This window comes from Poecile atricapillus, chromosome 14 (assembly GCF_030490865.1).
Source record: "Poecile atricapillus isolate bPoeAtr1 chromosome 14, bPoeAtr1.hap1, whole genome shotgun sequence".
Classification (NCBI taxonomy): domain Eukaryota; kingdom Metazoa; phylum Chordata; class Aves; order Passeriformes; family Paridae; genus Poecile; species Poecile atricapillus.
The window spans coordinates 17,151,898-17,165,996 of NC_081262.1; the positions used below are offsets into that span (position 1 = coordinate 17,151,898).

The 14,099-nt window shown below is 40.1% G+C and overlaps 1 protein-coding gene across 4 annotated transcripts; it reads left to right on the top strand.

Annotated features, from left to right (window-relative positions):
* The first annotated feature begins 1,058 nt into the window (after window positions 1–1,058).
* On the top strand, window positions 1,059–13,381 carry UBE2I (ubiquitin conjugating enzyme E2 I). Of its 4 annotated transcripts, XM_058850216.1 has the most exons (8): window positions 1,063–1,340; window positions 1,450–1,671; window positions 5,265–5,343; window positions 5,586–5,669; window positions 7,996–8,068; window positions 9,691–9,800; window positions 9,960–10,039; window positions 12,725–13,381. In XM_058850216.1, the coding sequence occupies exons 1-8, from the start codon at window positions 1,075–1,077 to the stop codon at window positions 12,786–12,788; spliced, it is 978 nt and encodes a 325-aa protein (XP_058706199.1). In that variant the 5' UTR covers window positions 1,063–1,074; the 3' UTR covers window positions 12,789–13,381. The 4 variants fall into 4 exon arrangements, with proteins under 4 accessions (XP_058706200.1, XP_058706199.1, XP_058706202.1 ...); XM_058850217.1 differs by lacking the exon at window positions 1,450–1,671 and having other exon boundaries at window positions 1,059–1,340; XM_058850219.1 differs by lacking the exons at window positions 1,063–1,340; window positions 1,450–1,671 and adding an exon at window positions 2,365–2,389.
* Window positions 13,382–14,099: the final 718 nt, after the last annotated feature.

A 14,099-nucleotide genomic window follows, 5' to 3' on the forward strand; every position in this document is an offset into this window, starting at 1 on the left:
AAGTGCAAAGCACATCCTTTTATTTCGTCGTATATCCAGCAACTTCAGTGAAACTGTGTTACTTTACTAAATAAATCTGCTGCATTTAATTGCATTTGAATTTTACTAAAATAAATGCTAAGAACAAACATTGCTGTAGTAATCAAGTACAGCAATTGTTCTAATTAAGTAATCAATGTGTGCATCTGTATTATCATCAGACTGTCCTACTAAAAGTACTGGCACTTTAGAGTCAGCCAGCATGACTTTCAATCCAGATTCCTACTCTACATATCTGTTGCTTCAAGTTTTTTCACCTGTTAGGAAAAGTGGGAGCATAAAAGGGTCAAGTGTCTACCCTGAACCAACCAGGTTATAAAGGGGACAGAAACGACTAAGTCATTAGCAACCTGTTTGGATCTTTCATAACATTGAGGGTTCATTTGGCATTAGTTTTCCTTTCAGTGGGAAGTTTCACTTCAGAAAGATGAAAATGATCCTGCAAATTCACCTTTTAGAGTGCTGTTCATCTTTCAGTGTGCTGGACTCTTGCCTGGTAGTCATTTACACATGGTCCGTATGTATGTGACATCCTCGGAGACTAACGTGTACTATTTCATGAGTGAGATCCTGTAAGCCAAGTGTTAATAGTTTGCACTGCTTTTCATAATGCCACTGTAATTCTGTGGAAAGTTACACAGGGAAGTATGTGTTTATCCTGGTCTATGGTGGGCATTTGATACTGATGAAGTTTTCCTAGGTAGAATGATCTTCAGCAAATATTTTGATCAGGGCTGATTGGAATCTACGTAATTTTTTATTGCAGCAGTCAATTCTAGCGTTCCAAAGAAACCATTTTGAACTTCAACAATACTACACAGAACATTGTTCAAGTAACATTGACACAGACTAGCACCAAGGCATAGCTAGGCAGAGGTTTCAGGATTAAAAATTCTTCTGTTTCAGTAAGAAAGTTCAAGATGAGAATAGAATGTGATTCATACTCTACTTGCCACTAAAAATGCGTTCTTAGAAACCCGAACAGCAGCCCTCCGCCCCCCCAAGGAAACCAAACCGAACCAAACTAACAAAGCAATGGGAAACAAAAACCAGGCCACAAATCCCGCAAAGGTCAGTGCAAGTAGCGCGGCCGGGAGGAGAGCTGGGGCCCGCCCTCCGTGCCGCCTGCGGCTCTCTGATAGGCCGCTCTGCCCGCCCCGCATCGGCCGCTCCTCCAATCGGGCTCGGCCGGCCACAGGGGGCGGGGCTCGGCCTGCCTCGAGTTCGGCCCGCCAGACCTGCGCGCGCCCGCCGACGGACCAGGCGCTCCTAAGTCGCAGGCGGCTCCCACAGCGCCAGAGGTAAAAATTGATTCAGCTTTCCGCCGGAGCTGGTGGGCGCGAGAGGCACGAGGAGGTGATCGGTTTTGCGATGGCCCCGCGTGGATTTTTTCCGGTGCTTCTTACTCAGGCATTGTTGGGGGCACCTCTGGGTCCTGTGTCGCGAGGATGCGAAAAGCGTGACGATAGGCTCACAGACGGATCGGGCCGAGGGACAGAATAGCCCTTTCGCGTTCCGCGCCGAGGCGAGAGGGAGGGAAACTCCGGAGTGGAGACAAAGCAGCGGGAGCGGGAACATCCGGGTCACTCGCGCGGCCTCGATCCGGGACACGCGCGGCGGCGGCGGCTCTCGGTGAGGCCCGGCCGGGAGTGGGGCCGCGGTGGCCCCGGGGTCGGGGAGCGGAGCGGGGCTGGGCCGGGCTAGCGCTCCTCGCCTGCGACGGGTCGGGACGGGACCGGCGGCCATGGGTGTGCGGCCCCGGCTGCCCCTGCCTTTTGGCTGGGCCGGCCGGCGTAGCGCTGCTCGCCCGAGGCTCTGAGCACCCCGCAGGTCTCGGTAGTGGCGGGCGGAGGTCGCCGAGCAGGGCGTGGAGCCGCTGGGCCTGCGCGAGCCGGTCCCGCCCCGCCGGGTATCTGCACGGGAACGGCGGGCAGGCCCCTGGTGCCCCGTGCAGGCCTTGGGCGCTGTCCCGGCCCCTCGCGGGGCCGACGGGACCAGCGGCCCTCCGCGATGGGGAGCAGTGCTCGGCCCTGTCCGGTTACTTGGCCGTCGAACACCGAGCCCATCGCCGCGCGGCATCTTCTGTTGTTTAACGTGCGGCTCCGGTCGGCCTCTTCTACCTTTCTCTTGCCTCAAGCAGAGACTTTCTATCCTAGTCCAGAGCTAGCGTGCTTCGATTAAAGCTCAGACTGTGGCTTTCTCCACCTTTCTGAAAAATAAAGTTTGTATAGTTCGGGGCAAACTACTTAGATAATAATTTCTTCCTATGTCAGTATTTAACCTGCAAAGTAAAAATGGAAGGCTAGCAGTCTTAACGTTTTTGGGTTTTTTTCTTGCTGCTTGGAAATCAGTAAGTCGTACGGAAAGTTCTTGAACCTCAACGAGCATGTTGTTGATGTGTTTATAAAGTTGTCTGTGGCACGGGAACGATTCTTTGCAGGACGTGCATTTTGTGTGTGAAAGGAGATTGTTCCACCCCATCGGAGGGTGTGAAGGGGTAAGGTATTCCGTAATGGGACACAAAAATTTGCATCTGTGATACCGTGATGGTTTTATTTTGTCTTTTTTCTAAAGTAAGCAGTAACAGCGGCAAAGGCAAGCTACTGAGTAAATTTGGAAGTATCTGTTTACTTTCTGAGTTGATGGCAGTAAAAGGGACGTTACTACCTATTAATGGCGGGGGTAAGTTTGGGGAATTAAAACGTGAAGACTGATCTCTTCGACTTTTGTGGCATGTGCAAAATAAGATTGAATAGACTTCCTCTGGTGCAAAAATCTTTCTGGTAATGTAGTAGATTAATAGATTGGGATATAGAGAGTATATAGTGACAGTTTGTTAGCAGATTGCTTTTGAGGGGAGGTTTAACTCATGGGATCTTAGTTTTTGAAATGGGCTTTGAGTCTTATTGTCTAATCTTTATTTTCTAGTAGACTGATGAGGCTTTAGACTCTTGTCTGTTTTCCTCAGTGTAACTGAAGTCTGTGGAAACCATATATGTGAAGCCTGTCGTCTCTCATATACTCTGAAACATTTCAGTGCTTAACTGAAGTTAAATGCCTCGAGATTTGGAAAGCTGTTTGTAGAGCATTAGAAAAATCCTTATTTTACTAGGGCACAGTATATTGTGTAACAAAAGCAAGTAGGATTCATGGCCTGAAAATTCGGGATTTTTCCAATTACATGTAAAGTTACTTGATTAGTGATGTTCTGCAGAAGATACACTGTTTATTTACCCAATGAGAAACTCACATTTCCCTTGAGGTGCATGTTATAATTAATTGGCTGTTAGCCACAGGAAATGGAATAAATGTATTTGAAAGCATCCTGTAATGTGTCTTTTGGCAGAAAAAGTAACTGAGTTTAGTGAACTGTGTAAGAATATTTGGATGGTTTATAAGCACATAGGGTTTTCTCAAGCTAGGATGGGAAAGTTCGTATTAGTGCAGTGGACTACCAGGTACCAAAAGCACAGCTGAAATTCTGCTGTATACTCAGTTCATTTACATCTCTTGCAAGTCCGTGGGCTCACAGCATATGAAAACTTGCTCCCTGTATAATTTGGTTAAGGGAGAAGTTTTTTTTGTTGTCTTTTGTTTTTTGGTTGGTTTTGTTGGATTTTTTTTCGGTTCCACTGGTGTTTTTTTCAATGGCTCTGCATCTCCTGCTTGTGAGCAGACTAAAATCTGAAGTTACGTGTACACATTCACTAATTCCTGCAATTCTTCTGCCATAGTTAAGATACAGGTGTATGTGCTAGGATCACTAGAGGAAAATTGCACTGAATATAGGAATATTTTTGTGTATGTTCACTGTGTGTGAATTGTCCCTTTTAAAATGCTTTATCTGACATTAATTTAATTGCTACTTTGAAGGTGAATTAGGGAATATGGCCATCCAGGCAAAACTGAATTGCTTAAAAGGTTGAAGAATGTATTTAAAATACCTGTTGTCCTAGGAACTGCATAAATTGCTTAATCTGGTGTTTTTAAAACTCTACAATTCATATGCTTATAATAGTAGCAGACCACAGTACCTTATAAGTAATCAACATATTGAGAGGAGGTGAAATTTTTCATAATTCTTAAGCAGTGTATAAGTGTTTGTTTTATTGGAGTGGTAACACTGCTTTCATTCATTCTGTGTGCTTTTTAAGTGGAAGCATTCTACTATTCTGCTGTCGAAAAGGCTCGTTAGGTACATGTGGAGTTGAGAACAAATTGGCCTGACTTCTCCCACTGCCAATTATCAGCTCTTATTTAAAATGTGTAGAAGTGCAATTATGAGGAGGATTAAAAACCTTCATTGGAATTTGACCCTGTGGCTAGTGAAACCCTTAGTTTAGACACAGTTTGACAGTGAAAAATAAACTCTCGCTTTGAGTACTGTTCTGGGTGAATGGAGAATCCTCTTTCCTGAATTTGAAAGCACCACTCGTGTGATCATCCTGTCTAGAGCTGTTGTTCGGTATCACGCAGTAGCGAATGACCTGCGCTCTGCATATTTTCTCTGTAGTCATGGTCACCGTGCTTGGCTGTTACTAAGGCACTGGAGATGCGGAAATATTCTTCAGTTTATACGGGAATTGAAAATCTAGTGGAATTATTCGGTTGCTCTTCCATAGCTGAATTCTGTGTTGCTGCCTGTTCCTGTTGTTGTCTATAAGTTTTATGATGGCATCATTGCAAAACTGAGATGACTTTGTTAAATTCTATGCCCATGTTGCTTTTGTGTGGAATACTGACTTTCAATGGGAATTTACCCGAAAAGTAATATTTCTTATCCCCATTTGCCAGAAATGGGAGTAATACAGGTGTTTGCCTACAGAAGAAATTTGCCATACCTGATGTGGTGTAGGAAGGAGATAAACAGAGTGTATGTCAGTTGCACAAATAGGAAGTCTGAGCATGTTTTCCATTACTAATAGCGTCTCTGTTGTCAAGCTACTGTCAAAGTTGCTTCTAAGATGGGGCTCAAATATAAAGCAATAAGGTAAGAATGGAATTTTGTAGGTCAAGTCCAGTAACTAAGAGCTTGATGGCATGGGGAAGCTTGATGCTATTCCTGATGATAAATTCTGCAGGCGGTGCAGAAATGTGCATCTAGGTTATTGAAGTGAAAATGAGAGGTCAAAATAATTCTTGAGTGATCAGGGCTTATAAACACATAATGTATTGTTTCTGCTGTAGGTAAAAGTATATGCTAACAGCAATTACTTTGGTTTTAGAGGGACTCTGAATATGTCTGGCATAGCTCTTAGCAGACTTGCACAGGAGAGAAAAGCCTGGAGAAAAGATCATCCATTTGTAAGTATGAAAACCACCAAATTGCTTACTCTGGAGTTGTTTCAGTGTTCTGGTGACAATTTTTTTTCATTACTCTGATAGTTTTTACAAAAAAAAAAAATTAATATCTTTAAATTAAAAAAAGCTATTTGAAACCATGTAGTGCAAAAAGAAGTAACTTTGTGTAAAGATAAAATATATCATGAAGTATTTTAAGTATATCTTGTAAAATCTACACCCTATGTCTTTTTGCCTTAATTCAGGGATTTGTAGCAGTACCTACAAAAAATCCAGATGGCACAATGAACCTAATGAACTGGGAGTGTGCTATTCCAGGAAAGAAAGGGGTAAGAAGAGTCTTGTACTGAACAAACAGGAGGATGTCTTCTGCTTCTTCTTGCTTCTTCTGAAATACTACTATTAATTACTTGGGGGTTTCAATTCTTGCTTTCGTGTCTTTGGTGTGGGACTTTTACGCCTTGCCTTTTATACTGCCTTTTGCCAATTTGCTTAAATATCCTTATGATCTCGTTTCTTAGATTCCAACGCTCTGTGTGTTGGCAGAACCTGCAGGGTCTGTGATGCTGCCTTAGTTGAATGCTGAACATAGCATTGCTGTTACAGTTGCAACTTAGTTTTGCTAGTTAGCTGCAAACAGCATTAGTTAGTTCTTAAAGGAGCACCAACAAATAATCTAACACAGCGTAAGAAAAAACTCATCCCCTTGTGTTCTGCCAAGACAAGATTATCCTCCATAACAGTTTATGTACCTTATTGAGATGTCACCTTTAAATAATTAGGTAAAAATTTTTATGCCATACAAAATCTTCATGATACTGCTTTGAAGTTTTGTAAACCACAGAATGGAGAAAACAAGGCCTTAAAGCCAGCTTTCATGTATGCTAGAAAATGTGTCACACCCAGGAAGTATCCATTCTGCCACTGTGATTCCTGCTAATTAAAAAATTATATTTAAAAAGAAGCAGGATTACTTACTCATCTCTACCAGACCAGGCAGGTGCTCTCTATTGCCTTTGTGTTTGGAGGCATCCTATACTGCAGCTGCTTTCCCTGAGATGAATAGTTGAAACCACCAAAATGCTTGCTTGTCAGCCACACGAAATACTGAAGTGGTGTTAGTCCTGGGTTGGATACTCCGTTCACTCATCAAATCACTTGTTAACTACCTAAAATTTGACTGAAAAAACATCTGCAATTAGTCCCATAATGCAATATGGTCTTGATGATAATGCTGTCATATTAGCCTTAGTAAGGTTTGTGAGTGTCTGCTATCTTTCACCCATAAGGTATATTGCTCTATCAGAAACATGATAAAAATTTTGCCAACTGTTCTATTCTTCTGTGTAAATTATTAAAAGCTATTTGTCTTCCTCTGTTCCTGAAAGCAAACAAAATAGGTAGTTTATTCTATCAAAAAGCTCATATTTTCTAAAAAGGAACTGCTCTGCGAAGGTATGGAGAATAGATTTTTCTTGTTGTTAACTGACTACAGTGATTTAGAACAAGTTCTTTAAATACACTCTAGCAAATATAATCAAATTCATTCACTTCTGGAAATGGATTATCTTATTAATTCCTTGAATGTTTTTCTTGCTTTTCTAGCTTGAGATTTTGCATAATGAATACCAATGATGATGGAGCGATTTTTCTCTTTTCATGTGTGTTTTTTGGGTGTTTTGTTTTGATTTTCATTCAGCTAAAAACCACATAATTCAGATAGGACCCAGCATTTACTTCCATTGCAGTGTTTCCATAGCGAAGGCAAGTTACAGAGAAGTAGCAGAGAAGTGCATTTTACAGCTACAAGAATCTTTCCTGTATTTCTACACCTCTTAGCAGATCTCAGTTTGTCAGAAGATAGGCTTTTTTTCTTATGTTTTGTATATTTGAGACAGTCTTTTTCTCTGATGCTAGATTTTGTTTTGGTGTTTTTTGTTTGTGGTTGTTTGTTTCTTTGTTTATATGACCCTTTTGAGTAGTGCTGTCTTATTTGGTTTGCTCTGTGTCTGCTCCTATGAGTGCTCTTGCCAGTTTTGGATAGGGATAAAGAGCTTTTTGGAGTTTCTTGTTATACAGAAAGATGGAATCTGTGAGACTATAGTCTACCAAATGCAAACAGACTAGTGAATTTCATGAACTGTAGTAGTACTACAGTCCTGTCCATGTTTTTAGTTAATTTGTGCTTTTATTAGCCACATTCTCATAAAGCACAAGAGAAGCCATTTACATTCACACGCTTAAGGGGTGTATCCATATCCTATCTTCTCAAACACAAGTGGGGGTACAACAGCCTTTTCCTCACTGTATGTGTATCATGTAAAACTTGAGAAGTATTCTGCTATTTCACATAGTGTGAAAATTTTACTTTTATGTGGAATTACTGGTGATGATCCTGGCTGTGTTGATGACTCAGCATCACTTACTAGCTATAATGAAGAAAGAAGCCCCTTCCTTTCCACTTCAGCTTCCTGTATAGGTAGGATAGCTTACCATGGTCTAGACAGTGTGCTGCAGTGCAGGACAGCTATTTTCTGCTGTGTAGCAGAAGAATGTCATATTGTTTGTCTGAGAAACTGTATTCTTGGTAAGCATTTTTCCATAATTTTGACTTTTCCTTGCTGTAACTGAAACTCTGCATTAACTTTTTTATAGACACCATGGGAAGGAGGCTTATTTAAACTACGGATGCTTTTCAAGGATGACTACCCTTCTTCACCCCCAAAATGTAAGTAAAATCACTGAAAATCACAGATTTATTAGAACAGTGTTGAATCAATCCATGGAGTTCTTACAAATTATTATTACTGTCCTACAGTTTTGTTTGATTTTGTTTTGTTTTTTAAAGACACATTGCTTCTTCTTTTTTGCCCACTCTGCATTCAGAAAGTTGTGATGAAATCAGCTAAGTGCTCGATATATCAAAACTGGGAGGGGAGGGAGATCGGTTTGTAAGTTCCCTCAAAGTGTGACAAAAGCATCACTTAAAATGCTCACTCCATTATCAACACTTCTTGGAAACTAATACGTGGGCATGCTTAGACTAAATCCCTGTGTTCTTACTGCTGAGTTGGTCTTCTAAGCTAAGAACTCAGAAGACAGGAACTAGGAAAAAAGAGTTCTATAGCTTGAACCTTTTAATCAACTTGCTCTAAAGTATTCATCTGTTCTTTTTCTGCTACTAACAGATCTCCAGATACCTAGTTTCCTTATTAAGTTTTTGAACTGAATTTTCCTTATACCATCTCAAACCTACCTATTACAGAAACCTGAAAATGTCTATTGCACCGTTTCTTGGTTCTCGAATTGAAATTGAAATCTCAAACCAATGACAGTGATTACAGATAGCTCTTTTGACAGCAATTCGTCTCTCATCACATTACCATATTTCAGCTCTAGCAGTTCCTGGCTACTTCTTTTGTTTGATACCACCTAAATACATGTAACACAGGCGGAACATCTTTTTTAACTGAAAACATTTCACATTATTTTCTTGAAAAATACCAGCTTTCATATCCTGACAATGTTAAAGGAATTGTCATGCCTTAAAATAATATGTGTATGTGACTGATAAGATGCCCTAACAGTGCAGCTTCTGAAGTACCATTGAACTTGACAGGGCAGCAAGACTGTTACGTCTTGTGAATATTTGTGATGTCAGGTAGATTAGAAAACTGCACTAACATGTAGATATTTCAGGTATTGCAAAAGAAGTGTTCATAACTTTACCCAAGATGCTGGCTGTTGCATGTAAGTCCTGTGAAGATTAGAAGCAATGCCAGAATACAGATTTAGCGGCAGAAGGAAAGTTGCACAAGCCTTCAGTCAGTCTTGTAATTTAAACTTGGTTCCTCTTGTTCAGTGCATCTTGATTATACATAGAAAAATATGAAACTGAAAAAAATGCTAGGAACTTAAGTCTTCCTTGTATGAAACTTCCATTATTTTAAACTGAGGAGAGAAAAGATGAATGAAGGGTAGTATCTTTCTTTTACATAGTAGTATGTGAGGCTGAAAAGACAGAATTTTTTTAAGAGGTTTTTATCACAAAGCTACTAGAATTACTTTGTCAGTTTCCATTCCTTAACCAAAGTATTATCAGTCAAAAAGACAATGTTAGATTGCCTGGACTGATATCACAGATGTGATGAGTTTCTGTTTTAGTTGTGGGCTGAGCCAAGAAGAAAACTGATATTAATAGCTCCAGAAATCTGTGGGGTGTTATTTGGGGGTTGGGGGTCTTTTGCCGGTGTTCATTTGGGGATTTGGAGGTTTTGTTTTCCCCTACTGATCTAGCCCAACTCTCTTCCTCTTAGCACTGTATGCAAGTAATTTCCTCTTCTTCATCAGGTAAATTTGAACCACCGTTATTCCACCCAAACGTGTATCCTTCAGGCACCGTGTGTCTCTCCATCTTAGAGGAGGATAAGGACTGGCGGCCAGCAATCACAATTAAACAGGTCATTAGTTGTACTTAGACTTTTGCTTTGCTTGCTTATCTGATGCAAATATAAGATGTTAGCTGTGTGTTGCTAAATTGGCTTCTAAGGGTTTTTCACTGATTCTCTATTAGTAATACTCATAAAATATGCCTGTTACTTCTATTCCTTTTTCCATAGATCTTGTTAGGAATACAAGAACTTCTAAATGAACCAAATATTCAAGACCCAGCTCAAGCAGAGGCTTACACAATTTACTGGTAAGTGTCTTTGCGTATCAGCTTGAAAGCTGTCATATTGCCTACAGTCGTCTGTTACTTTAGCATAACACGCAAGTGCTTTTACAAATGACCGGGGGAATTTTCTTACCTTCATGACTGTATTCTGTGGAGATGCCTAGATTGGGCTAAACTTCAGTAAAACAGTAACTTCATGGCTATTAGGCCATTAGAATGGTTAATAGCAAAGCATCAGCAATGAAGTGTGAAGACTCCTTGTATCATGATTTTTATCCTGGTTCTAGCCCAACACAGAGTCCTTCCCCTTAAAGGCTGAGTAGTAACAATGGGGCGTAATGGTGTCATGAGACCAGGAAGAGACTGAATTGGAAGACAAGCCACATCTGTCAGTACAGGAGTAACTTAGTTCTGTCCCGTGGTGTGTAACTGTAAGAACTTCTGCCTGAAGGATAAAGGAGAGCTGTGGTCACTGTAGGAAATGTAGCATTTTGGGAGAATAGGTTGAAAAGTACAGAATGCCTGTATCTTTATCAGAATGAAGTTTGCATTGATCAGGAAAGGGGATAATTCGTGAGCTAAAGAGAGTTTTGGAGGTTTGTTTGATTTTTGTTGGTTTTTTAAGGCTTAATCTTAAAAGTTTTGCCACCATTAAAAATGGGTTCTATAACCTTCTGGGAAGCAGCAAATGCTTTTGGCACTGGCAGCTACTGAAATAATAACCAAGATGGAACTGTAGAATTACAATTTTGGACAGAAGAGGCCTCCAGGAGAGTGCCAGTTTTGAAAAATAATGTTTTATGTGACTGCACAGCCAAGCTATGCTAAACATGTGTTTTTGTAAGGTCCTAGTGAAAAGGGAACACAGGGGACGGGTAGTGTGGCTTGCATTTAATTAATAGGTTCTTGCAGTGTTATTTTTTAAAGTACTTACTGAAGGCTTGATGGAGATGAGTGCATATGGAAGACAGTTCAGTGGCCATAGTTGTAGGAGCCAGGAATGATGAGGAAGGCCTCAATAATATACTTCTATACATGTATAGATAGTCTGTGTTTAATTTTTTTTCATCACCTCCCACATGCATGTATGTACAAAACCAGTCTTGGCTAGTCTCGTTTCTGTTTAAAGTGCTTCCAGGGGGAAAAAATATCTATTTAGCTTAAAATATTACATGATTTTTGTTACTTCAAGTAGGTATAGTCTCCCATTTATCCTCCTCGTGTCTCTTGGACATGCAGAGCATTTCAGATGAGTTACTATTATTCTGCAGTCTGAGAGTGTGTCTCTCTTGCTACTGAGTATCTGGTAGAAATTAAATAGAGCAGGATTGTGCACACATCTGTAATGCTGGCATAGTTGATAAATACTGCAGAAGATATACCATTGTTTAGATAGATGTCTTTTAGTTGTTAAGCTTTTATTGTTAAGCTAATAAACATTGTATTCAAAATAAGAATACTTACTCTCAGGATTCCTTTGGTACTGTCCTTCAGTAACCTTAGCACTCCTAATGTGGTAACCTACTTCCTCGTCTTTGCTGTAGGCATTCAGGGCCTGCACTGGAGGGCATTCTTCTGTGTGGATTCTATGTGTGCAGGACTTAACAGCCATGTTCTCACGTGGCAATGCAATAGAACTTAGAGAAAAAATGTAGAATAAAGTTTGTAAATCTCTTCATGAGAAGAGAGTATCTTCAGTCTCTTTGCTAGCAACTGTTCATTGTATGTGACCAAAATTGGTTTCATTTCCTCTTCCCTCCCAATCTGTCAAGTTCTGAGGATATAATTTGCTGCCTTTTTTTTTTATTTTCACTGCAGCAAGCCTTTATAGCTGAAAGCAGGTTAAATTTACTGCAAAGCTGTCTACAAAATCTACTCATTCTATCTCTGAGAGTAATGGTTACAAATTTTTGTTTAGCTCATCTCACACTTCTGACAGCCGATACAAAATGGACAACTGAATGTAAACGTTATGCTACTATCTGTTGTTGGCACAAGAACAGAAAACAAAGAGCTTGCCCTTTTACATCTTGAGTCTGAGGCTCAATGACTGGACATATTTCCCTCAAATAATACTTACTTGTTTAATCAGTCTGTAGCAAGTATGCTACACTTAGTTATGTTGAGCTGGGTGGTGTTTTTTTCCCAGCTGAAGATTAGGATAAACCTAAATCTGTGAGTCAGGGTCTCTAGAGATAAAGGCTGAACTTACCACACCATTATCATTTTCCTGTTTCTTAGGAGTGTTTCCATTCTCTCTCCAAAGCAGTAAAGATGGTAATTTAAAGCCATATGGAATCCACCAGCTGTTGGTGAAGTGCTCTCTTCACTTTGTACTGTTATGATACTGGAATTTGTTGTTAATGACCTCAGGTCTTAATGTGAGGGGGGAGTAGAAAATTTAAGATGAATGAGAGAATGTTTGCACGTGAGGTACAGTTGGTCTTGAGAACAGCAGGTGCAAACCTGTTTGAAGAGACTGGTACAGTATAAAGTCAGTGTAGTCATTTGACAACAGGTGATGTTGGGGAAGTACCTAGTTGAACAGTACCATACTTGTAAAGAAAAGCCTTTAATTTATTGTAGTGTTCCGTGAATTGCTATCGAAAGGGTCTGCCTCCAGCGATCACTCCTATTTCTCTTCAATATGAAGCTAACTCTGTAATACAGCCTGATTTCTCCAGCTATAATTACCCTTTTCCTTTTCAGCCAAAACAGAGTGGAATATGAAAAGAGGGTTCGAGCACAAGCCAAGAAGTTTGCACCATCATAAGCATTTGTCATGCAGCATCTTAAAAAGGAAGGGATTGGTTTGGCAAGAACTTGTTTACAAAACTTTTGCAAAATCTAATGTTGCTATGTACAATTAATATCCACATGAGGGGAGGGGGTTGTATGTGTGCCATTTTCCATATTCGCCAGTTGTATACAGTTCTAAATTTGCTGAATTGCCCCCAGTTTTTTCATACAGGGTCTCTTCCTTCAGTCTTTTGTATTTTTGATTGTTATGTAAAACTTGCTTTTATTTTAATATTGATGTCAGTATTTCAACTGCTGTAAAATTATAAACTTTTATACTTCTATAAATTCACTAGTATCTCTAGTTACTTTGCTATCTGATGCAGGCATGCTTTAAAATGTTAGAACGATATTTAGCCTCTAGCTGGCTGTATAAAAAAAATCATGCCCTCCACCCCCTTCCCTCCCTGAATTTGTTTTTTCTATCTTTCAGAAACTAGGTTGTTATTGCTTAAGAGCCTCTGAGATCCAAAGTTAGCCAGCATCCTTACTCTGCATCACTTTCTTTGTGTTTATATGGCATTCTGTCTGTGTTGCTGTTTAGAGTAAATAAACTGTTTATATAAAGGGCTTTGTTTCATTTATCTTCATTAAAATTATTAAAAGACTGCCATTTAAATGGCTCTGAACACAATTCAGTGCAAGTCCTGTTTTTAAGGCCTGTGATGCTGCGTTTGCCTTTTGTTTGGATGTTGCCTTCATTTGTTTTGCCTGTCCCTGATCCGGAGCACGTGTGGCCCTTCCTTGGGCTGTGTGTGGTAACTGCAGCGAGTCAGTTCTGATCAGTTCCTCAAGCAGAGACCAATTGCTTACTGTGCATAATGGGATCAGCATACTGGTGCGACTATGTTAATGTAACGTGAGCTTAGATTGATATGAACAATAACAGAAGTTGTCCAAGGAATGCTGAGGATTTTTAATGGTGCTTGTTTATCCGAAATAATTTTGTGCCTTTTTCCGTATGTTAATGCATATAGCTTCTAGGGAAAGGACGTGCTCTATGCAATTACAGTTTCCTTCTGTAAAGGAAATCTGTTCAGTTATGTAAGCCATTTTCATGTATGTCAAGCTGATAAAGCCCTTTATTAAACTTTCACTGCTTTTTTAATTGTATTTTTTTTAAGTCAAAATTATTCTGCAAAACAAAAAAAAATGTGAAAGGCTTTGTTCCATCTGAGCTTAGCTTCTTCAGTGTTTTTATTAAAAAATAGCTACTGCTCAACACTTAAGATAATTTAAGTTTTACAGCTCTGTTCCCAGGTCTGTTTTGCTTGTCTGCATTTGA